Source organism: Heteronotia binoei, chromosome 4 (assembly GCF_032191835.1).
Source record: "Heteronotia binoei isolate CCM8104 ecotype False Entrance Well chromosome 4, APGP_CSIRO_Hbin_v1, whole genome shotgun sequence".
Taxonomy (NCBI): domain Eukaryota; kingdom Metazoa; phylum Chordata; class Lepidosauria; order Squamata; family Gekkonidae; genus Heteronotia; species Heteronotia binoei.
The window spans coordinates 63,805,546-63,829,987 of NC_083226.1; the positions used below are offsets into that span (position 1 = coordinate 63,805,546).

General features: G+C 43.6%; 1 protein-coding gene across 1 annotated transcript; it reads left to right on the forward strand.

Annotated features, from left to right (window-relative positions):
* The first annotated feature begins 13 nt into the window (after positions 1-13).
* CFAP95 (cilia and flagella associated protein 95) lies at positions 14-24,209 on the forward strand. The gene is made up of 6 exons (XM_060237444.1): positions 14-511; positions 1,045-1,153; positions 5,280-5,401; positions 6,518-6,586; positions 19,755-19,812; positions 23,899-24,209. The coding sequence occupies exons 1-6, from the start codon at positions 414-416 to the stop codon at positions 24,094-24,096; spliced, it is 654 nt and encodes a 217-aa protein (XP_060093427.1). The 5' UTR covers positions 14-413; the 3' UTR covers positions 24,097-24,209.
* Positions 24,210-24,442: the final 233 nt, after the last annotated feature.

The following is a 24,442-nucleotide window of genomic DNA, read 5'->3' on the forward strand; positions in this document are numbered from 1 at the left end:
GAAATGTAGTGTTAACTTGGCTTTCACTCCCAGTGGAAGCTCAGCAGCAACAAACTAGTTCCGGCGTGGAGCGCAGTGATTCTTGAGTTTCGTTATCGTGGCAGTTTTTTATGGTTACTATGGTTACGATAAGGCGTCTTGAAGTATGCTTTCCGGTTATGGTCTCTCTGTCAGGGATAGTAGAGAATAGATCGTAAAGGGCTTGGAAGTTTGGAAGAATTACTATATTGGTATTTCTTGAGTGGGGACGGGGGAGTAGTTTGGCGAGTTGGCATGTGAAATTATGTTAAAAACATGCGAGATATCTGCTGCTGCTTCTTACTTATGGATGTTTGCAATTTAATACCAAGGGATTTCAAATTTGTGGAACAAAGTTCCCTAGAGTTGCAATAAAAAAAATTAAACTTTTGAAGATGGAATTAGGTCCCCCAGATGTGATGCAGCGCAGAGGAGCGCTGACTTTACGCTCTCATTTTGCCAACTATGGGAGACCCACCCTTGTGTACCGCTGGTAAGCAAAAGGCATTGTTTACTTTTCTGTCTCCTGCTTGCAAGATGAGCTGAGCCCCCACAATTTTTCCTAGTTCCAGTTTTCACTTTTTCAATATAAAATATATAGTATTATTAACAAGTTTTTGATTTGGAACTTTTTTTTCCTGGGACAGTGAAAGCTCCAATATTTTGTTTATTTCCCCATGAATTTAAAATCCCATTGACTGTACTATTTGATACATAATACTGTATATTATTTGTCCAGCTTTTTTGGGGGAGGGGGATCAGTATTATTGATAGCTGATTTTCCCATTTAGTTATCTTTTAGCAAGTTTTTTGTCTTTCTATAATCTTTGGACAAAACGTTTTTCAAGTTCTATTTTGAATTTTTTTTAAAGTTGTATTTTGAAAAATTGAAAAATATTTAAAAGAATTAGAAATATGACCATAGATGCCTGCATGTTTTGATGTGATTGGTACATGCATCTTTTAGTAGTGCCCATAATAGTTTAATTTCATCTACCTTCCCCTCTCCTTTTTTTTAATTTAAAGGCATCAAAACAGAGAGACTGAACCAAAGGATTATGACATACATGAAATTCCTTTGGGATCTAAAAATTTATGTCGTTCTACCTACTGGAGGCTTGGAACCATAAATGAGGTAAGAAACTCTTCTATCACTTTCACGTGATAGAAAATATTTTTTATTTTATTGTTAATTTTATTTTATTGTTAGTTTTTGTTAATTGTTTTATCAACTTTAATATTATATTCTAACTGGGTTTTAATGTTATGACATTATGCTTTATAGCCTGTTGAGGTGCTGAATCTGTTCTTAATACCATCATTTCTTCTTGGGCCAAAAAACTGTATTTTGTGGAATGTGCCCTTTCCACTGGTGATGCACCTTATTTATTTTATTGTTAATTTTATTTTATTGTTAGTTTTTGTTAATTGTTTTATCCCCAGTCCCTACCAGAAGACTGGTATACCCAGGGCCATAGCCAGGATCTGGAAGGTCGGGGGGGCATATAATTTTTTCGGGGGTCACTTATGCCCCCTGGCACCCCACACAACCTTCCCTTTCCTCACTCTCCCCCCCCAACCCTCCCTCCCTGCTGCTCTCGTTGCCGGCCTCCCTTCCCTGCCACTAAAATAGTGAACGGGGCAGAAGCAGCCCCCAACTTCCACCATGAGTTAAAGGGACCGCTGACCAGCTGAGACTTTAATGCACCGGAGACTGAGGGCTGCTTCTGTCCCTGACCCTGCTCACTATTTTAGTGGCGGGGAAGGGAGGGTGGTGACCAGAGTGGCAGGGAGAGCCGCCCTCTCATACAGCCTTCTTTCCACGCCACTAAAATAGCACATGGGGTCAGGAGCAGAAGCAGCCCCCAGCTGATCCGTGGGCCCTTTAGCAAGAGCGGGGTGCTGAGGGTTGCTTCTGCCCCCCGCTCCAGGTGCTGTTTTAGTGATGTGGAAGGGAGGCTGGTGAGAGAGTGGTTCTCCCTGCTGCTCTGGTCACCGCCCTCCTTTCCCGCCAATAAAATAGTGAGTGGCCAGGAACAGAAGCAGCCCCCAGTCTCCAGTATGTTAAAAGGCCCGTGGATCAGCTGGGGGCTGCTTCTCTTCCTGGCCCCACATGCTATTTTTGTGGCATGGAAGGAAGGCTGATGAGAGAGCGGCTCTCTCTGCCACTCTCATTGCTGCCCTCCCTTCCTGTAACTAAAATAGCACACGGGGCCCTAACCCAGTACCCAACTGTCCCATGGGCCCTTTAACTCATGCGGGTTGCTGGGGGCTGCTTCTGTCCCTGACCCTGCATGCTCTTTTAGTGTCGGGAAGGGAGGGCAGCAACAGGGAGAGTCGCTCTGGCTGCCGACCTTCCTTCTCTGCCAGTGGGGAGCAGAAGCAGCAGCCAGCACCGCCCCTTGAGTTAAAGGAGAGACCTCAGGCAGGATACCTGGGCTGCTTCTGGTGCCGGCCCCGCAAGCGACCTCTCCATCACCAAATCGCTCACGGGACTGGTGGCAGCTCCTGCCAACATGGCTGAGGCCCTGGGGGCTCCTTGGGGCCCTGGAGTCAGGGGGCTTTGGCAAGAAGTTGGGGGGCTGTGCCCCCACAGGCCCCCTCGTAGCTACGGGCCTGGGTATACCTACTTCTAGGAGTTTGTTAGCCTATCTAGAGATTGTTATTAATTTTTCATCGAAATATGTTTAATGAAAAATAAATATAATCTCAGTCTACTGCTTGTTTAGGTAGTCCCCTGTGCAAACACCAGTCGTTTCCGACTCTGGGGTGGTGTTGCTTTCACAACATTTTTGCAGCAGACTTTTTATGGGGTGGTTTGCCATTGCCTTCCCCAGTCATCTTGTTTACTGAGCAGCAAATTTCCATTGAGTTCTGTGGAATTTATTTCCCAGTAAATATTGATAGAACTGCAGTCTTCAATTTCTGTGTGCTCACAAAGAAATTTCACAGCTTTGTGTTTGGTTGTTTTAGCCAGCAAGTCCAAGTTTTTGAACTTCTGTTTTCATTGTCTTCTCTTTTGTAAGTTTAATTTTTCCCTTTATAACATTTGAAAATAATACATAAATTGACTTTGTATAATTCAATAATAGAAGCTGGTTTTCACGGTGGGTTATGTACCTTTAGTTTTCTGTCCTTTTGCTGTGTTACTCTCTGTGTATTGTATAATCCCCAGGTGGGGGCAGGGGATCCCCCGGTTTGGAGGCCCTCCCCCCCGCTTCAGGGTCATCAGAAAGTGGGGGGAGGGGAGGGAAATGTCTACTGGGAACTCTGTTATTCCCTATGGAGCTTTATTCCCATAGAAAATCATGGAGAATTGATCTGTGGGTATCTGGGGCTCGGGGGGGGGCTGTTTTTTGGGGTAGAAGCACCACATTTTCAGTATAGCATCTAGTGCCTCTCCCCAAAATACTTCCTAAGTTTCAAAAAGATTGGACTAGGGGGTTAAGTTCTATGAGCCCCAAAAGAAGGTGCCCCTATCCTTCATTATTTCCTATGGAAGGAAGGAATTGAAAAGGTGTGCCATTCCTTTAAATGTGATGGCCAAACTCCCTTTGGAGTTCAATTATGCTTGTCACAACCTTGATCGCCAATGTCTGCTGGCTCCACACCGCCAATGTCTCCTGGCTCCACCCCCAAAGTCCCCAGATATTTCTTGAATTGGACTTGGCAACCCTAGGTCTAATGCCATAGCGTCCACTTTCCACAGCCACCATTTTCTCCTGGTGAACAGATCTCTTTTACTTGGAGATTAGGTGTAATAGTGGGAGATCTCCAGCTACTACCTGGAGGCTGGCAACCCTTTCTGGGTAGTGGAGAGAGCTCAGAACAGTAGAGTGTCCACTGAGTTCAACAGTGCTAGGATGTCCAGGTTTAACAGAGATTAAAGTTTGTGTAAAAGAGGAGATTTTATTTCTGGGAATAATAGTAGTCTGTATTTATAGCAAGCTTTGCTTCTGGTGGTGGCATCAACAATGTGCATGAGGCCAAGGAAATAGGGGGGGATATTGCCATCCAGGTCCTTTGGCAGCAGACAAAAATGTGACAAGCCTGCTTTCCAGGTGTAGCTCTCAAGTCTGTCCTTAATTTTCTAGAGCTGAAAAGCTATTATGGTTAATGGAGTGACAAAACATTGGAGTTATAAGAAGAACAGTGAGGATACAGCGGGGTAGGGTTGAGCATGGAAGAGAAGAGAGTCAGGAGAAAGATAAAGGAAATGAGAGAGCTTCCGTTCTAAGACAACACTTCTTACCAATGCAAAGTAATGGGTCTGGAACTAGTTTTGATTTAAAATGTTAAATCAAAAAAAGGTGTAAGATAATGCACAGTGGGGTAAACAATCCCAACTTCAAGTGTAGGTTAATGGGGTCTGAACTTGCTGAGGCTGAGAGGGGGTTGTAGTGGACAGCTCAATTAAAGTCTCAACCTAGTGAGCTGCAACAGTGAAAAAGGCAAACTTTATGCTGGGGATTATTAGGAAAGGGATTGAGAATAAAATGGCTGCTATTGTAATGCCCCTGTATAGATCTATGGTGAGGCCTCATTTGGGATACTGTGTACAGTTCTGGTCCCCTTCTCTCCAAAAGGACATTGCAGAGCTGGAAAAAGTACATAGGAGGGCAACCAAGATGACTTGGGGGCTTGGGCACCTTCCCTATGATGAAAGGCTGAAGAGTCTGGGACGTTTCAATTTAGAAAAAAGATGACTAAGGTGGAACGTGATAGAGGCTTATAAATTAAGCATGGGATGGAGAGAGTTGACAAAGAGTAATTTTTCTCCTTCTCCCAAAATATTAGAACTTAAGGACATCCAGTGAAGCTGATGGGCAGTAGATTCATGACTGACAAAAGAAAATATTTCTTTAAGCAGAGAGTGATTAAAATGTGGAATTAACTGTCAGAGGATATAGTGATGACCGCAGGAATAAATAGCTTTAAAAGGGGATTAGATAGGTTAATGGAAGATAGGTCTATCAGTGGCTACTAGTCAGAGGAACCTCCACATTCAGAGGCACTAACTCTGTGAATCCCACAGCCAGGAGACAACATAAGGGGAAGATTTTGGCCTCTATACCCTGTTGTTGGCCCTCAACAGGAACTGGCTGGCTATTATGTGAGACAGGATGCTGGACTGAATGGAGCACGGGTCTGATCTAGCAGGTCTCTTATGTTCTTATAAAACAAATAATTGTTACATATAATCAGCAGACTGCTATTGTATTGGTAAACTTTGTTCTTTTTTCTAAAATGCTTATTTTTAGAAATGGATAACCACATATCAAGATTATATGTCACAGCCCTATAGACTTAAGGAATATCAGGAATTAAACATTAAGAAGCCCCTGTTGGATGAAGATAGTTTTGAAGAAGCAGTTATTAGCAGGTATTCTGAATACTTTTGAATTCTTGTTCAATATTCAAATAATGCTGATTTATAGGATCTATTAAAATACCTTATTCCTTTACATGTTCCACTACTCATGCTCAAAAATATTGAATGTGATTAGTATTTGATTCCAAGAATTCCTGCACCAGATCCAAAATATATATGGTAGTTTTGGCAATGTATCCTAAGAATATGGGATAGGAAATGGAAAGAGTAAAGGCATCTTCCAGTAAATATGTCTTGTTTACTCCATTATAGTTAAGCTAAAGTTGTACAAGAACTCTGTACTTTTGAGATGGGAGATTTTGTACTGTAGGTAACTGTAGCTCAGGAGCCACATGTGGCTCTTTCACACATGTTGTGTGGCCCCGTTGGCTGGCTTAGAGAAGGCATTTCTCTCTTTAAATCACTTATTCAAGCCAAGCCAGCCGATGGCTTAGAGCAGGGGTGGCCATTGGTAGCTCTCCAGATGTTTTTTGCCTACAACTCCCATCAGCCCCAGCCAGCATGGCTGATGGATGGGGCTGATGGGAGTTGTAGGCAAAAAACTTCTGGAGAGCTACCGTTGGCCACCCCTGGCTTAGAGAGAATGGATTTATTTGTCTTTCCTTCCTTCCTCCCTTTCTCCCTCCCTCCTTTCAACATCTGATGGTTCATGTCTTACGGCTCTCAAACACTTGACATTTATAATATATGGCTTTCATGTTAAGCAAGTTAAGCCACCCCTGCTGTAGATGTTTGTTAGAATGAGGGTAGCTTTGCCTGTTGCTACGCAGTGAAATTAGAAATGAATACATTTTGAACCACTTTGGCACACTCCAACCAGTAGAGAGCAGTGGTGACCATTTACAGAAATACAGTATGATGATAACCTTGGTAGTAAAGTCAGTTTTTTCAAAATAAAACAACTATACTGTGCTGTAAAATGAAAATATCTTGGGGATAAACAGTTTTCCTTCTAATGTATATTTGAGTTTGATCTAATGGTCAATTATGTTTTTTCCCTGGCCAGTAAAAGAGTTAGATTAATTTTACTAATTTATGTTGTAAAATCAGAGTTGAACTTGAATGTTCTTGATTTGTTGCTTATAGTCTGAAACTATCTATTTGCAGGGAGACAGGGCTTCCTTCAACAGGTGCTGGAGCTGTATTGCCACATCACTCCCCAGATCATTTTACGATGTTAGTATTCACAAAAGCAGAAAATGCTTGTTTGGTGATTGTGCCTGTGTTTTACTGATGTTTGCAAGGATCTATAAAGTGTTTGTAAAGACAGTAATTAACAGTTATTTTTAAGCTAGAAAATGTGTAACATTTATTCATTCTTGGCTACCAGCATACAGGCCAAAAGCAGTGAATTATTTTAGTGGTCATATTGAGTATGATATATAGATACAATTTTGATAAACATAAAATAAATATATATTTTTTACTTGTGCAGCATTGTTAAAGCCCTTCTGATACCTTACTGTCATTCTCATAAAAATGTTCATAGTTGCATACAATATCTCAAAATCACCTAAGGTGACCAGAGAACCAACCCTGAATATATTTGGGGTGTGTGTGTGTGTGGAGAATTACATTCTGGAGCACAAAAGAAACACTAAAGTTTGTTTATTAACAAAATTTATATCCTGCTTTTCTGCCCTTTCAAAGACCATCAAAAGATTACATGACGAAACCATTAAAATAAAAACATACATTATAAAACCACATAAAAACACACATCATTAAAACATCTTCAAACTGGAAGCCAGTGTAGGTGGGCCAAGACTAGAGTGATATGGTCTCTACAGTTTACTCCAGTCAATAACCTGGGTGCAGCATTCTGTACCAAGTGAAATTTCTGAACATTTTTCAAGAGCAACCCCATGTACAGTGCATTGCAGCAATCTAATCTGGATGTAACTAGGGCATATACCACAGTGGCCAGATCTTTTCTGTCCAGGAAAGGCCACAGCTAGTTAACCAGTTAAAGTTGGTTAAAGACTTAGCCATAGCTTCCACCTGCATATCCAGCAGTAAGCCTGGGTCCAAGAGCATCCCCAAACTGAGGACCTGTTCCTTCAAAGGGAGTGCAAACCCATCCAAAACATGTGATACCCCTCTCCAATCCTGGGACAGTCTTTCCGCCCAACAATAGCTCTTCCATCTTGTCAAGATTAAGCTCCAGTTTATTAGCCCATACCCATTCCAAAACTGCCTCCGGGCACTGGTTCAGGGGCTCTACAGCCTTCCTGGGATCAGCTGTAAGTGTGAAATAGAGCTGAGTGTCATCCGCATATGGTGACAAACAAACTCAGATCTCTAAATGACCTTACCCAGCAGTTTCATAGAGACATTAAATAGCATAGGGGACAGGATGGAACTTGGGGGGGGGGCATACACCAGAGGCCAAGGGGCTGAACTGCAGTGTCCCAGCATCACCTTCTGAAACTCAAGTCATCTACCAGGGTGACAAGCAGTCCTGTAGCCACGGTAGGGTATCTTGTGGCCACACCCCACAACTTTTCATTCCAGTAAATCTCATTTATTTAGCAAATTTTTACATTTAAATCAGGCCACACCAGTGCCCTGCCCCTGCCCTACAGAAAGTCCTAAGCAGGAACCCAGCCTGCCTGCCTCCCACCTGCCCCAACAGATTTGGTGTAATAAGGAGCAGCAATGGCTGGCACAGTCCTCTTGGAGTGAGGGGGGAGGAGTCCCAGGTTTTTTAGCCTCTCCTGTCTCTGCCTTTTGAAGTGTGGGATGAAATAAAGGCAAGCAGCCAGCCCAGACACTGTTTACTTGGGCAAAGGGCACCTGGCAGGCAGGATGGCTTACTAGTGAGTGGGATCAGGCTCCGTGGCCCCAAGGAGCTTTCCTTTTGGCAGGCCAGGGTCATGCTTTCCCTGCCTGGTCAGTTTCTTACCCTTTACCAACAGACACAAGCTGGCCAGTGAGAAGAGCCCTCTCCTGTTCTCCCCTTCCCCCCCCCCCCCCCCACAACTGGGCGAGCTTGGCTGTTGTGCTTGCAGCCACTGTCAGAGCTGAAGCCCTTTAGCAGCAGGGAATTCATTGGTACCTCTTCTTTCCTTGACAAATGGAGTGGCAGGAGGTGGAATTGCTGCTTGGTCAGCCAGGGGCCATGGTGGGGGATATTTTTATTATGTTTTAATTTTGTGACATTTCATCCCACCATTTTCCTCATGCCCCCATGCCCCCCCTTATAATTTTCTTGCTACAGGCCTGGTGACAAAGCTGTTTCAGTCCCATAACCAGGTGTGAAACCAGACTGGGAGATATCTAAATAGTTTGCCTCCTTCCAGAAGACTTGGAGTTGTCTAGGCATAACCCATTCAATCACCTTGCTCAAGAACAGAACATCTGAGACTGGTCAATAAGTATTGAGATCTCCTGAATAGAGGGTAGGCTTCTTTAGAAGTGGATATACCACAGCCTGTTTCAAGGCTGGGATGACCGTCCCTTCCCCTAAGGAAGCATTAACTACTTTTTTAAAAAAATAAACCCTCACCCAGCCACCCCCCGTCAGAAGATTTAAGTAACCAGGAAGGGGGAGGGTCATGCAAGCAGATGGTAGGCCTCAAACTTCCAAGAAACCTGTCCTCATCCTCAGACTGAATAAACTGAAAAGTCTCCCACGCAGTTGAACAAGTCAGCACCCTAGTACCATGTGGCCTCGTCACTGCTAATGCAGAGTCCTAATCAGAACAGATGTCAGAGATTTTATCTGCAAGGTGCTGAGCAAAACTGTCACAGTGGGCCACTGAGCAGTCCACCTCCTCCTGCAGGCAAGATCCCACAGGCCCCTGACCACCCAGAACAGCTCCATTGGCCTACACTGTGCAGACACAATAAGGCAGAAAGGTCTTTGCCACTGCCATAGAACAAGCTTTAAAATGACCTTTTGTCCATGTCTTATTGGATATGGCCCAAGTCTGTCTCCCTTTTCGTTGCCCACAGTTTTTTCATTGCTTTGACTTGTGGAAATGAAATCTTTCCCTACCAGTTAAGGTGACTTTAGTGCTGTCTCTGGAATAAGTGCAGAAATTGGTATGCACTGACCTGGATGACCCAGGCAGCCCTAATCTCATCAGATCTCATAAGCTAAGCAGGGTCAGCCCTGATTAGTACTTGGATGGGAGATCACCAATGAAGGGCAGGGTTGTTATGCAGAGGCAGGTCATGGCAAACCACCTCTGTTTGTCTCTTGCCTTGAAAACCCTGTGGGGTTATATATGTCGCCTACGACTTGATGGTACTTCCAACCAATATTAGTACAGTTGTGTTTCTGTCCTTCTTCCTTTGATTTGTGCATAGCATGAGTTGCATTGTGGGGGATGACCCAGGAGCTGCATCTCAAATGGGATCACTGACCCCATTGCTTAGGTCCAAATAGATATTTCTTTGTCTTGAATTTGTAAGAAAACTTGCAGGAGGCAAGAAGCAGGTATTGGGTGTTAACTAGAGGCAGCATTTAAGAGTTTGAGGCAGCTGGACCAAGGAAAATTCTCTCACTGCTTGATGGATGATTATATGGTAAGCAAAAGAGAACCAAAGCTTGGCGGTGTTTAACCTTCCCTCTGTAAGAGCTGACTCTAAGCCCTGATCCAAGAATTCTTGACTCCACTGAACCCTGCCATGATTCTCTCATAGCAACAGGAGCAACAACAACAATTAATTAAAAAATGGAAACAGCATCAGTTCATCATCTCTGCTTTGATTGGAATGCAAACCAAGCAGGGTGAAGGAAGGCTTGTTGCTATAGTGAAGCAAAAGAAAGTAGACCAGCAGTAGAGATGGCAATGTAATAGGAATAACAGGAATGCTAAAAGTTCACAATTTATAGGGGAGCATTTGACTTCCTATCACACACACCAAGAAAGCATTACTGAGGCAAAACAAATGATGACCATTCTTTGTACTCTGATTTGGGGTATTCCCAGTGCAAACTAACCATAGCAACGCTTCCATCCTAGACCCTTGCCAGTCCGGCTTTCGCCCGGGTTATGGGACGGAGACAGTACTGGTCGCCCTGGTAGATGATCTCCAACGGCATCTGGATCGGGGCGGTGTGGTGGTGCTGATGTTGCTGGACCTGTCGGCCGCGTTCGACACGGTCGACCATCGGCTACTGACCCGCCGCCTCGCCGATGTAGGGGTGAGGGGGTCTGCCTTACAATGGCTCTCCTCCTTCCTCGAGGATCGGGGACAAAGGGTGGCAATTGGGGGCGAGCGGTCCCAGAGGCGCACACTGGACTGTGGAGTGCCTCAGGGGGCAGTTCTCTCACCAATGTTATTTAATATCTATATGCGCCCCCTTGCTCAGATTGCCAGGAGACATGGACTTGGGTGCCATCAATATGCAGATGACACCCAACTCTATCTGCTAATGGACGGCCGGCCTGACTGCGTCCCAGAGAATTTAGACCGGGCCCTGCAGGATTTGGCAACTTGGTTGAGGAGGAGCGGGCTGAAACTGAATCCAGCGAAGACAGAAGTCCTTTGTCTAGGTCGGGGCGCTCGGGGAGGGGAAATACCTCTCCCGGTCTTTGACGGGGCACCGTTGAAAGCGGCGCACCGGGTTAGGAGCCTGGGAGTTTTACTGGAGCCTGCATTATCAATGGAGGCCCAGATTGCAGCCACTGCCAAGTCAGCCTTTTTCCATCTAAGGCGGGCAAAGCAGTTGGCTCCCTTCCTAGAGCGCCATGATCTGGCAATGGTGCTTCATGCAACGGTCACCTCGAGACTGGATTACTGTAATGCCCTCTACATGGGGCTGCCTCTGTACTGAACCCGGAAGCTGCAGCTGGTGCAGAACGCAGCAGCTAGACTGTTGTTGGGGCTTCCTAAATGGGAGCACATACAGCCTGGGCTGCGCGAACTGCACTGGCTGCCAGTTATATACCGGGTTCGTTACAAAGTGCTGGTCATCACCTTTAAAGCCCTATATGGTCGAGGACCTGTCTACCTTAGGGACCGTCTCTCCCCTTATGAACCCCAGAGAGCACTGAGGTCAACTGGGAAAAACTTGTTGACTATTCCCGGACCGAGAGAGATGAAGCTGCAAAGTACCCGCAATCGGGCCTTCTCCTCTATAGCCCCGAGCCTATGGAACCAACTTCCAGAGGAACTGCGGGCCCTGCGGGACCTTGAACAGTTCCGCAGGGCCTGCAAGACCTTCCTCTTCCGACTGGCTTTCGCTGATGAAAATGGAAATTGCTAAGGAAACCGCCATCAAAAAAGCAAAACAGAACTAGCACTTTTACTAATTTAACTTAATTAATTTTAAAACTTAAGCAGAATTTTAATTAAAATGTTTATGATGTTTAAACGTAATTTTATCTATTTCTGTATAACTAAACCTGAATTATGTTGTTAGCCGCCCTGAGCCTGCTCCGGCGGGGAGGGCGGGATACAAATAAAATTTTGTAAAAAAAAAAAAAAAAGCAAACAGCGACAGTACAAGTAGTGGATCAAAAATTAAAAAACTGCAAGTGTTGTATTGTAGAAAGATATTATATGGAATTCAATATATTATGGCCAGATGAGGTGTGACTTTATATATGAGTCTCCACAATTAAAGCAGGAAGCAAGGAGTTCTGTATGTTTAGTAAAAATGATGTGTGAGAGCATGGTGGTGGAAAGTGCCATCAGATCACAGCTGGCTTATGGCAACCCTATAGGGTTTTCAAGGCAAGAGACATCCAGAAGTGGTTTGCCATTGTCTGCCTCTGCATCATGACCCTAGCATCCCTTGGAGATCTCCCATCCAAATGCTAGCCAGGCTGACTCTGCTTAATTCTGAGATCTGATGAGATCGGGCTAGCCTGCACTACCCAGATTAGGGCTAAGTATGTAAGGGTAGCTCCTCCTCAAATTTCTTTGCTGCATTCTGTCATTTTAAGAATTTTAAAGTTTTTCCCTCCTCCCAGCTGTCAACCAATACTAGATTTTTAAGAATTTTTTAAAAAGTTTTTTAAAAGGATTTTTCTCCCAGCTTTCCTCCAGTACTGAAAGTAAAGAGAGGATGCAAGAAAGTCTTGAAAGTAATGAAGCAAAGTAAACCTGGGAGGGGCATAGCCCCTTTCCCTGCAGGGTCTCTGATTTTGTTAAAAAGTAGATGCACTCCCCCCCCCCCTTGCTGCAGATGTAAACATATAGAAACACAGGTGGATCTCCTCATCATATCTACTTTTGCTTTTATAAGAGTTGGTTAGGAAAAGCTGTAACATTCCCTGGAAAACAAAAAGACTGGGATTCATACAACTGTGTGGGATGTTCTCTGTATGCATCAGAGTTGTCCTTGGTCTTCCTCTCCCACTGCAGTCACTTATGAGGACAGGACACTCCAGTGTCGTATGAGGGGCTCCATAAGGAAAGCAAAATGGTTGGAAACTGTATGCTTGCTCAGGCACACAATCACACATGTTTTTTAGATCTCAGCCATGTTATAATATATATCTCTGATGGCATTCTATTTATGTAGAGCATTTATACCTGCCTTTCTACCATTTTTAGTACCCAAGGTGGCTTACTAAGCTTTAAAAATACTCTAAAAATAATTAAAACTCTTCTTTGAAAGAGACAGAAAAATGACTGTGATGAATTTAGGATGCTCCTTTGCATTTTTGCACTGCTGCTGGAGCACTACAGAGGGTGGGGGCAAAGCCTCTAGTGCAGCTACTTTCTCTTTATGACTTTAGTAAGCCTGATGAATATAAATAACATAATGTTAAAGTTTTGCAAGGAATATAGATGCCTATTAGGAAATTTACAAGTGTGGACCTACAATATTTGCAGGGAGGGGATCCTCCCCCTCATTGCTGCTGATTCTCAAGGCTCAGTTGAGTGGAGCAAGAGACTTGTGTGGGGGTGGGGAATCCCATCTCTCCCTATAGCAGTTCCAGGCCCCACCACCCATCTTTAGCCCAGTGGCAATAGCTTCTTTGAGCTTGGATCAGCTCTTTGTGTCTTCTTCTGCCACAGCAAGGCCTGGAGCTTCTCCCAGAGTGCTCTGTCCCACCAGCCAGGCCCAGAGCAGCTCCCAGAGTGCTCTGCTGCAGTACCCTGGCCTGGAGCATATCCTGGCATTCACTGCCACTGCAGTTGCTCCTGGCATCCACCGCTGCCACTGCTGGGCAAGCAGCCACTCCCAGCATCCTCCACCATGGTGGCTGGGCTCATAGTTGTTCCCTGCAGTGTTGGCCACTCCCAGCTCCAACAGCCTCTTACTTAGAGTGGGGAGGTGCATGGGAATAATATTGTTGAAATTCCAGTAACACAGAATTTTCCCCATCCTCCACTGACCTCACAAATAATGCAGGTTTGATATTGCTGTCAGACATCAAATAAGGAATGCTAATGCTCATACCCGGCCTGGTATCTGAAGAAGTGAGCAGTGACTCATGAAAACTCATACCCTGCCACAAATTTTGCTGGTCAATGTTGCTACTGGACTCTTGCTTTTTTCTACTGCTACAGACAGATTAACACAGCTATCCATCTTGATCTAATGCTAAAGTTCTAATTTGTATACCATGTGACTTGGATTCATTTTAAATGAAAATTGATAGTGCTGTTTCCAAGAAAACACCATTTTCTTTTTGCTGATGTAAATATTTTAACTCAAAGATCAATTTGAGTTGAGTTGTAAGTAACTCTGTATAGGATTGCAATACATCGTTAGTCTATTGGTTCTGTAGAAGAATTAAGCATGTACCTAACTTTGTTCCACTGATATCAATGAGACTGAAAAAAGTCACTTAGCTGGATTGTATTCTTTTTTAAAAAATTTTTTTTAATATTCTTTTAATATTTTGACACACACCCTTGTATGCCTGAAAAACAACTAACAAAGACAGTGCTAAAGATATTTATGCAACATATTCAGTGGAGCTCTTGCTTTTATATTTATTTATACAGTTAATTAATGATTCCATGTCATTTTTAATATATGCTTTAATATGAGCTTTAAAACAACAACAAACTGTAAATGAGGGTGTATGTAGTTCCATTCCTAAGCTTCCTTTCCATTTGCCATAAACATTTCCAGTTGTGAAAGAGGGAAAGGGCAATTCCCCATTCTTGTGTTAGTCTCCTACTTTGATGCCTCTGATTGTCCTGAGGTGAAGTTTTGCAGGTGGAGAAGCATAAATGACGGCACCAAGAGAAGAAAGGTACCATTTGTGCTTTGTAGGTCTGTTCATGCTGCATAGGATCTGTCACTGCTTTTACACCCTCATTTAGGTGTGCAGAAATTAGATTTAAACACACTGTATATGTGCACAATCCCAATCATATATTTGATGTATTTTTCACATATTTTACTGAGATTTAAGAGTGTGTGTGTGAGAGAGAGAGAAAGAGAGAGACAGACAGACAGACTTACAATTGTATGCTGAGTGGCAGCTATAATAATATAATATAATAGGGCTGTGAGCCTCCAGGTAGGATGTGGTGATCTCTCAGAATAACTGATCTCCCAGCATCAGAAAATGGCTGCTTTGGAGGGTGGACTCTGTGACATCACATCCCTGCTAAGGTTCTCCTTCAGCCTCACTCTCCCCAGGCTCCACTCCCAAATCTACAGAAATTTCCCAACCCAGAGCCAGCTACCCTAGTTACTCCAGTCTAAATCCCATTGGTTTGCACAGTTAGAATCCCAGATATGCAGGTCTAGAAGTTATCTGATAAAGTACTCTGGTACATCTCTTCTCACCCTGACATGGTTGGCCCAGGCTAACCTGATCTTGTCAGATCTCAGAAGGTAAGCAGGGTGGGCCATGGTTAGTATTTGAGTGGGAGGAATTCCAAGGTTGTTCCAGAGGAAGGCAATATCAAACCGCCTCTGAATGTCTCTTGCCTTGAAACCCTATGGGGTTGCCATACAGAATGTATTGGTGTGTAAGCTTGCTATTACCCATAAACTTTATATTTATTTTCTCCCCTGACTCCTCCTAAAAACTACATTTTTATAGAGCTAGGTTATCCGCAGTTGATGGTGCCCTTGAATTTACTGCAAGGGTTAGTCATTGGCACTGTACCAACTCTTTACAGAGGTCATATTTTAATGAGAAGATGTTTCAAGGTTACAAGGCATACTTTGTTTTCTTTGTTGGCTTGCTCCACAGTAAGTCACACACTAGTGGTTTTATGAATTATAATGTAGTGCCAGCTGTGATTGGGGAGGATTCTTCCTGCAGTATGAATGGTTAAATAGCAGGGGGACATTTTAAAAGGATATCTGAGCTTCTCACCCCTACAACTTTTGCTGAAGGCTCCACTGTCGTCTTAAAACTTTTGGGGGTTTTTTTTGGGGGGGAGGGGAGTTGTAATTGCTTCTTCCCCCCCCCCCCCCACCAGCTCAAGAAAGACTGACTGGCTGAGAGTAAGAGACACACACACATAAAGAGATAATGGGTGGGGGAAGAGGGGAGGAAACAAAAGCAGAACTGGAGCCGGGATTGGGAAGGATTCTTCACTGCCATCTCCAGTGCTGTTTTTCCTGCAGTATGAATGGCTAAATATCTGGTTTAAAAAGACAGCTGAGCCTGCAACTGCAAAGCCTTGCAAGCAAGAGAGAAGGATCATTCTCACCGCAATCTCTGTAGTTGTGGGGTCTGCTGTCCCTTAAAAACATTTGGCAGGAAAAAGGGGATATAATTGGAATAAATGAAATCATATTTTCTCCAGGGCTTTTTTTGAGCAGGAACACAGTTCTGGCTGGCTTGGCATCAGGAGGTGTGGCCTAATATGCAAATGATTTCACGCAGGGCTTTTTCTACAAAAAAAGCCCTGATTCTCTCCATCTTCTGCTTCTCCTTACCCCCCACCAAGAACTTGGCAACTGCTTCTCCCCACTGCTTCTCTCTTCTTGACTGACTAGAAGCCAGAGAGAAGTTATAAAAGCACAGCTGAGGCGGCATTAATGCATGGGTGGGCACAGTGACTAAGAGGGAGGAGGCAGGTGGAGAGGTGGCAGAATTTCTTCCAATCAGTGTCAGTTTGTACGCACCACCTTTTAAAACATTCCTTAGCAACCCTGACATAAAAACCGCCAAAGACAGCTGTGGTGCTGTGGGTGAATGTGGACTCATTGCAGACTGAAGAAGACTAGAGCCCTGCAACCACACAATTCTCCACAGCAACGCAAGAGACTGAACATGTATAGGTACCTTAGGCTGCTCCATTGATAACCAGTGGCCCTTTAAACAGCTCTTTTCTGCAAGGGTACTTAGAAGAAGAGTGGTACAGGGTACCTGTAGCACCTTAAGACCTGTAGTGCCCAGTATGGCAGTCTTTAAAATCTTGCCTCATTTAGAATTAACACATACAGAAACACACAAAACCAACAAGGAAAGAAAATAAAAGGATTAATGCTTTGCATACATTCTGTGTGCTGTGCTGAATGGGTCTCATCACAAGGATTATATACATTTAATAGCTATAAATCCTACACTGCAGTTTCAAAAAAATGCAGTTACAGCTGAAAACAAACTACAACACATTATGCAACATTTCACTGCAGGTCCCCCAAGTATTTTCCTATTTTCCAAGGGATTTGACCACCAAAGATTTGTTAAGCAAACTGCTCTCCAAATAGGATTTTGGGGAATTTAGAGTGAAGGGCAATCTGCCTTTTAGCGAGATCAGAAAACCTGTTTATACAGAAGGTGTCTGCTTTGGAACTCACCCAATAATGTGACAATGTAATATAATATAAAAAGAATTTTTTATAAATTAAAGACAAACATACAAGAGTATAAAATCAAACAACGTACACACAGTCCTATTGAAAATAAGATAGAAATAGACAGGGGTACATAAAAGGATCGACATACAGGGTAATAATTACTTATCGTCTTCAAGGAAGGCTCCAATGGCGACAAGAAGATGGGGGATGGACCCTCCCCCATCTAACATATCTAACAGTGGGATATGGGATACTGTCAGATGCACACGTGCAGAATGTTGGGTCAGAGGTTATAAAGTCTACCTTGACCCCTAAGGGCGTAGGAGGTTCAGGGTGGATGACAAGTGGTCAGATGGTACATGATGCTGACCTACATGGTACATTATCTCAGAAAAGGGGAGGCTCCAAAGTGACCATAGGGGCTAGACTTGTGTGGTGGGCAGTGGCCAGTTTATTAGGGGCACCTGATTGGATACCCATATCCAGCCAATGAGCGGACCTGGCCCTGGTTACCTGATTGGGTTTCCAGGTAACAATGGGCAGGGGGAGGCTCCAGTGTGACAGTTAGGGCAAGGCATGGGTGGAGGTGATTAAACAAGCTATCCAAACTTATCTATAAGTGACAATAGAGGGTCAAATTGATACCTAAGGTGACACCCGATTTATACAATAACTATGGCTCTGAGTCAAGCTGTTCTTCCTTTTCTTTACTCCTCTGCTGGCACCATCCTTTGTCTTGGGTTCCGTTGGATAAAAGCTTAGGCAGTCTGGCAGGATCCACGCCTAAGATAAGCTTGATTGCCTTATGCAGAAGTTGAAGCAGCTGTTGAATATGTGAGTCTCTTGCTTTGCTGTAATGGAGTCAGGAAAACAAGATGGATTCTGGTGGTGTTAGCCTTTGGTTCATGGAAACAGGCTGGAAACTGTTTGCCTGTGCTGTCCATGGTGGCGTGACTTCTTCCACTGCAACAGCTGAGATTGTGCACTCAAGGAGCGGCTGGAAGCTCGTCTGTAGTTCTGGCTAACACCCATCCAGAGATGTAGAATGCTGCTGCAAAGCTGAGACTTATAGTATTCACATAAGCCTTAGAAACCATGGGCAAAGTCCACTTCTTAGAACACATGTGTGTGAGTCATAACTCCAGGCACCCTGGCGACCGTACTGGTGATCACGATGTCCATGTGTATGAAAAGTAGGGGGCTTTTTCTTACAGGCTGCTGAAGGAAGCTATACCTGCTTATTTGCTTTTATATACACTTCTATTTGTGGTGAATGTAATTTGTAGATAACATGATTTTGGGATCTGGATGTCTGCTAGGATGGTCTTATTTAGCTCAAAGCCTCATATTCCAGATCAGGCTCCTTTTGCACACAGCTCATAACTATTTGACTAATTCAGGGGAACCATGGGGTGACTAAGACTGTTACCACCATTTAACAGATTTGTAGTAATTCTTAGCTGCTACGGTTACCTTGTCAGTTTTATGGCAGTTTTATAGAGTTTTATAGCAGTGGAAGAATGCATAGCAACAGCAGCTCCTATTTTATTGTTCCAATTAATTCCTTTTCCTTTCTTCCACTCCTGCTGGTTGTTGAGAGCTTTTTCAGCATGTAGATCAAAAGGGTAATGAAATGCTGTTGGAACACTGGGACCAGGAAGGGTTTCTGTTACATACTCTCTTGTTACTTCTGAGCTGTTGAAGTGCAACTTCACAGACTCTAGACTGGAGTATGAAAACTCTGGTTTCCACCTCATTGTGTTGCTGTAGCTTGCCAGTATATCTGGAGGATTTTCCTCTTTCTTACTATCTAGGTCTTCAATATTACAGCAATTGTTTATGTTGGCACAAAAAGTAGGACTTTTCATAAATGTCTATCATGCTATCTCACCAATATGGAGATACTACAGTGCTAATATCAATTTTTGTACTGCAGTTTTGCAGACTGTTGATAAAAACAGCTTTTGTGTAATAAAAATGTTAAAAAACAGCATGTGCTTGGATAAGCACAATTCTTATTATTTTAAGATATGATTTTTAAAACATACAGCAAAAAAGTTCTTTGTAGTATATTGTTCACCATATAGCAACAGAGGTTAAGTTAAGGTGTTGGTACAAAAGTATCACATTTTATACCCTTTACTTGAAGCATAGGCCTTGGACATAGCCACTCAATTTTCTTAGCCCAGGAAAATAATGCAGCAGAATCCAAAGCTAAATTACTTTAAGGGGCCTTTGGAAATTGATCTACTGTTCTGATCATTTGAATCTATAGCTGTTGGTTTGATGTGTGTAGTTTTATCTGTATATCTGGAAAGCATTTTGAGTATATGACAGATAAGTGATATAAATATTTTAAATAAATAAATAAACCAAAAGATGCTGAAAATTAGCATTTTGATTAGAGGAACGGTGGGGCAGAAATCCAAAGAACAAATTCTGCAAAATGTAATACCACAACAAACTGCTTTGTGAACCATTTTAAAAATAGTGTTTCAAGTTTATTTGGTCAGGGAGCTCTTGTGCTTGTTAAACAACAAATAGACTAGATTTAATTATAGCTTTCAATTTTTTTTCATTGAGTTTTCAGATGTTGGTTAGATTAAAAAAACTGTAATAAATAAAACTAGTCCTACTGTATATAATGTTTTGTAGGTTTCTGGACACAGTTTACCGGAGAGACTATGTTCCACCATATGACTATACTCCGTATGTAAGTACACAGGAATAAAGGGGCTTTTCTGGAATGTTTACATATGACATGTGCCAAGGATGAGAATCACATCTGAGGCTACAGGGATGCAGAGTTATGGTGTTCAATGAGACCATTAGCAGGAGTATTGTTGGTGGGTAATACATTACCTGCCCAAACAAGAAGCAGAGATTCAGTAGCAAGGGGTTCAGGGACAGCCTGTGAGACAACCAGCACCACACTGACAAGGACCCACACTGATCAGGAGTGAGGATGATTTTCCAGCAAGGTAGCAGGTAGGAAAATGCACACAGAATGCTGGGGAAATCCACCTTAAATAGCCAAATTTCTGACCTGAGGCAAGACCAATGAATGGATTGCCTGGCTAATTATGGTTCCCAGGAAATTTGACAATAACACCAGAGTGATAATCGATTCTCTGAGTGGATCATATAAAGAAAACTATGTTGGGCAGTTTAGTTTCTGATGGGCTTGTAACACCTCTTGGGGAATATAGGGGAAACAGAAGGGATCAGGAAGGAGACAATGAATAGCAAGATCTGGCTTGATGATAGTGGGAAGTTGAACAGATAAGTCCAGTGATGTTCTGTTTACAGAGGTGCTGTTTGAATGGGAGCAGGAAGGCTCCTTTGTCCATCGGTGAGTGTTGTAGCAATTCTTTTGTCTTTGACTGGGCAGTCAACATTTGCATAACTAAGCCTTATGCAAGGACACTGGAATGCAGTACATGCTGCAAACACAGCTTCTTCATGGCTGCTACAGGAAAATATTGTGTCGTTTTGAAATTTCTGGGAACATGGCTTCTCATTGGTCTGCTGCTGGTCTTGTCTCCATGAAGACAGGGCTGCAGTCTGCAATAGGATGGCTGGGCAGCTGAGGGATGAAGCATGGTCTGAAGTCTTTGTGGCTCTGTGGGCAGAAGCTATCCACAGCATAGCAGTCCAAGCAAGGGGTGTTCTGAGCCTGGCCTGGCTCAGAACTGTGACAGTTCATGAGGGCTAAGTCCCCATAGCTGGCTTGGCATAGATGTCAATCTTGTAGTCTGAACAGAATCCATTAGGGACCCATTCAGATGTTGTTGTTTTTCTCCTGGAAATTATGGCTGTTTGGCAACACCTATGTCACTCTGCGGAGTGACTGTGTGTGTGTATTGCATGTATCCAGGGCTTTCTTTGTAGCAGGAACTCCTTCACATAATAGGCCACACACCCTTGATGTAGCCAATCTTCCAAGAGCTTACAGGGCTCTTAGTACAGGGCCTACTGTAAGCTCCAGGACAGGGGTGGCCAAACTGTGGCTTGGGAGCTCTTTCACACATATTGTGTGGCTCTTGAAGCTCCCACTGCCCTGTCAGCGGCTTGGAGAAGGCATTTGTATCTTTAAATCACTTCTCCAAGCCAAGCCAGTCAGTGGTGTGGGGAATGCATTTAAAGTTACAGTTGCCTTCTTTGCCCCTCCCCCATCTATTTTCCTTCCTTCCTTCCTTCCTTCCTTCCTTCCTTCCTTCCTTCCTTCCTTCCTTCCTTCCTTCCTTCCTTCCTTCCTTCCTTCCTTCCTTCCTCCCTCCCTCCCTCCCTCCCTCCCTTCCTTCTCTCAAACATCTGACATTGACATTCCTGTCTTGCAGCTCTCAAACATCTGATGTTTATTCTATGCGGCTGTTATGTTAAGCAAGTTTGGCCACCCTGCTCCAAGAGGATTGGCTATATCAAGGGTGTGTGGCCTAATATGCAAAAGAGTTCCTGCTACAAAAAAACCCCCTGCATGTACCTATTATATTAAAACATAAGATCCAAACTAGGTATTTTAAAAAGAATTGTCTAAAGATGCAGTGGGGGGGGGATCAAACAAGAAACAGTATGTTGCGTTACTAGCACATAGAATAATTATCCTTCAATGTTGTTTGTAACAAATGGAAAAATGAGGCATAAACTCTCCACAGAGAAAACAAAAAGTGTTTGTTTTGCCAACTATTTTATAGAGGTTATGAGGGAGTCCCAGACCTGGCAGATCTTTTTATGAGTGGTGGTTTTATAGTTAAAACTGCTCTCAAGCCATAGGCTATAGAATAAATATTACCATTGTAAGGGGTTGGATCCTCATATCCTTGTCCTGTAGGCTTCCCAAACCCCCCGCCCTGCTGGGGGACCCCTGGATTAGCAACCTCCTCCCCCGCTCTCCAAAAACGTGGAAGCAGGGGTGGGGGTGGGGAAACGGCGCGGTGTCTCTTTCCCTGCCTGCCTCCCTCGCTGGCTTTAGGCTTCTCCCTTCCTCCGGGTCACAAAGACCCGCCCACCGCCGGCCTGCTATTCGCTCCAGTCCGGCCTCCCTTCGCGAGGTGCATGCTGGGACTCATAGTCCTTGCGTCCTCTCTGGCTGCCACAGGTGTCTCCTCGGGGAGTCTGGCCAGCGGGGGGGGAGCTCTGCCCCCAGAGGACCATGTGCGTTTCTACCTCCAGAGGCTTCAGTCGCTGATTGAAAGGCTTCCTCTTGGGATGGGGTGTCTGTTACTTTGAAGATGTTGGCAGCAACTCGTGAGTAGAGAGGCCAATCCCCCTTCAGTGTTGCCAGAAATGGGGGGGGGGCGGAAAGTCTGCTGAGTACTTCATTATTCTCTATGTGGAGATCGATTCTCATAGGGTACAATGGGGAATTGATCTGGAGGTTTCGGGGGCTCTAGAGGCGCTGTTTTTTGAGGTAGAGGCACCAAATTTTCAGTATAGTATCTAGTGACTCTCCCCAAAGTATCCCCCAAGTTTCAAAACGATTGGACCATGGGGTCCAATTCTATGAGCCCAAAAGAAGGTGCCCCTATCCTTCATTATTTCCTATGGAAGGAAGACATTTAAAAAGGTGTGCGGTCCTTTTAAATGTGATGGCCAGAACTCCCTTGGAGTTCAATTATGCTTGTCACACCCTTGTTCCTGGCTCCACCCTCAAAGTCTCCTGGCTCCACCTCCAAAGTCCCCAGATATTTCTTGAATTGGACTTGGCAACCCTATTGTCCTTTGTTGCCACTAGAAGTGGAGGGCTTCAATAGCCTTGTGCACAAAGAGACCACTGCCAGTTTCGGCCTAACCCAAGGGCCTTTTCAAACTTAGCAAGACATTGTCCTGTTGTAGTTGATACAGCAAATCTGACTTTTCTAATTAAATGTAAAGCTAATAAGTGAATATACTGTAGCACAGGAAAAAGTAGAGGTCTGTTGTTTGGGGACCATCCTGCTGCACATGCACATAATGTTATTACACCCCTGAATCTGGACCATATAGTCTAGTAAAATATTTTTGTTGGAAGAGAAAATTGTATATATTAAGGCTGCAGTTTAAATGTCATGAATAAACCACAGTTTTGTTTGTGATGAAAATGAGCGAGATATCCATGGCTCCCAAGCTCTTTCTTTTATCACCCCCCCCCCCCTTTAAGCACCATATCAAGATTGGGAGCGTACTTGTTTAGGATGCCTTCAATGTAACCACAGCTCATCGTAATGTCTGAAACTGGGGCTTGCTTCATGGTTTAATCTTCATTTATAGCAAAAATGCTCCCAGTTTGTTAAAGCACTTGATTCAAACGTCATAAATTACTAGAATGATGATGCCTTATGCCCTGGTAGTCTTCACTTCTGGTACAGCGTGCAAGGGGAGAAGGGCTGTAGCTTCAAGCCCAAGTATTTCAGGCTCATTCTCATATGAACAATTTGTTTCTGATACCTGAATGCAGTTTTAATAGATGTCCAGTTGCAGCTGGCTGCAGATACTCCATCTGTTCAGTTTCCATCAATGAGTCCATCGAGCAGGAGGGCCAGATGCAGTTAGCCATCTTCACCTAAGAGCTCTTCTCCCTCCAGTTTCCAAGACACCTTAACAAGACTATCAAAGAGAAGGGCAGCAGCAAGGGTGTCAATTTTCTCTTTGTGCCTGGATCCAGGCAGCTGAAAATCCCACCCCATCCCAGGAATATTTTTCAGCAAGCTTTATAATTGCCATTTGATTTTGATTCTTATTAGCCACTTTGGAGGGTAATTCTTTGCAAAAAAAGAAGTGGATGGTGAAAAAAATAAAGAAATAAATGTTTCTTTCCCAGGTTACTGCTCAGCTAGGAGGATACTCTGTGATTCACAGAAAATGCAATTCTCAGTTTACTGATACAGCAGACTACAGAAGACGAGGAATCAACACATGGCAGGATGAGAGTGGAATATATGCCAACTCAGATCTAAAGCAAAAAGTTCTACCTGTAACTAGCCCCATACTGTCAAATTTGAATGAAGATACTTACTAAATGCTGATAACTCATCTAAAGTGTATCTATATATCTTGATGAGATTTTGGTGAAATTACTGCTAAATAAATAAACTTTTCAGTGTTTAGAACCCCTGGTTCTATTTAGAAAAATCTTTCTGCATTGTTATATGTACATTTTTGCAAAGGACATCTGGGTTCGGTTCACAATTATTATGAAACTATTCTTGGTATTACAAAAGCAAGCCTCAGGATTGGTGCTCTGTCCTGTCCCTCCTTCCTCCCTGAACACACTGATGATCCCTGTCCTTTCACAGGAATACAAACCAGTGAAGCATAGCTTACATTTTTGCCGTTAAACCAGAATGGGAAACCTGGGCTTGCAA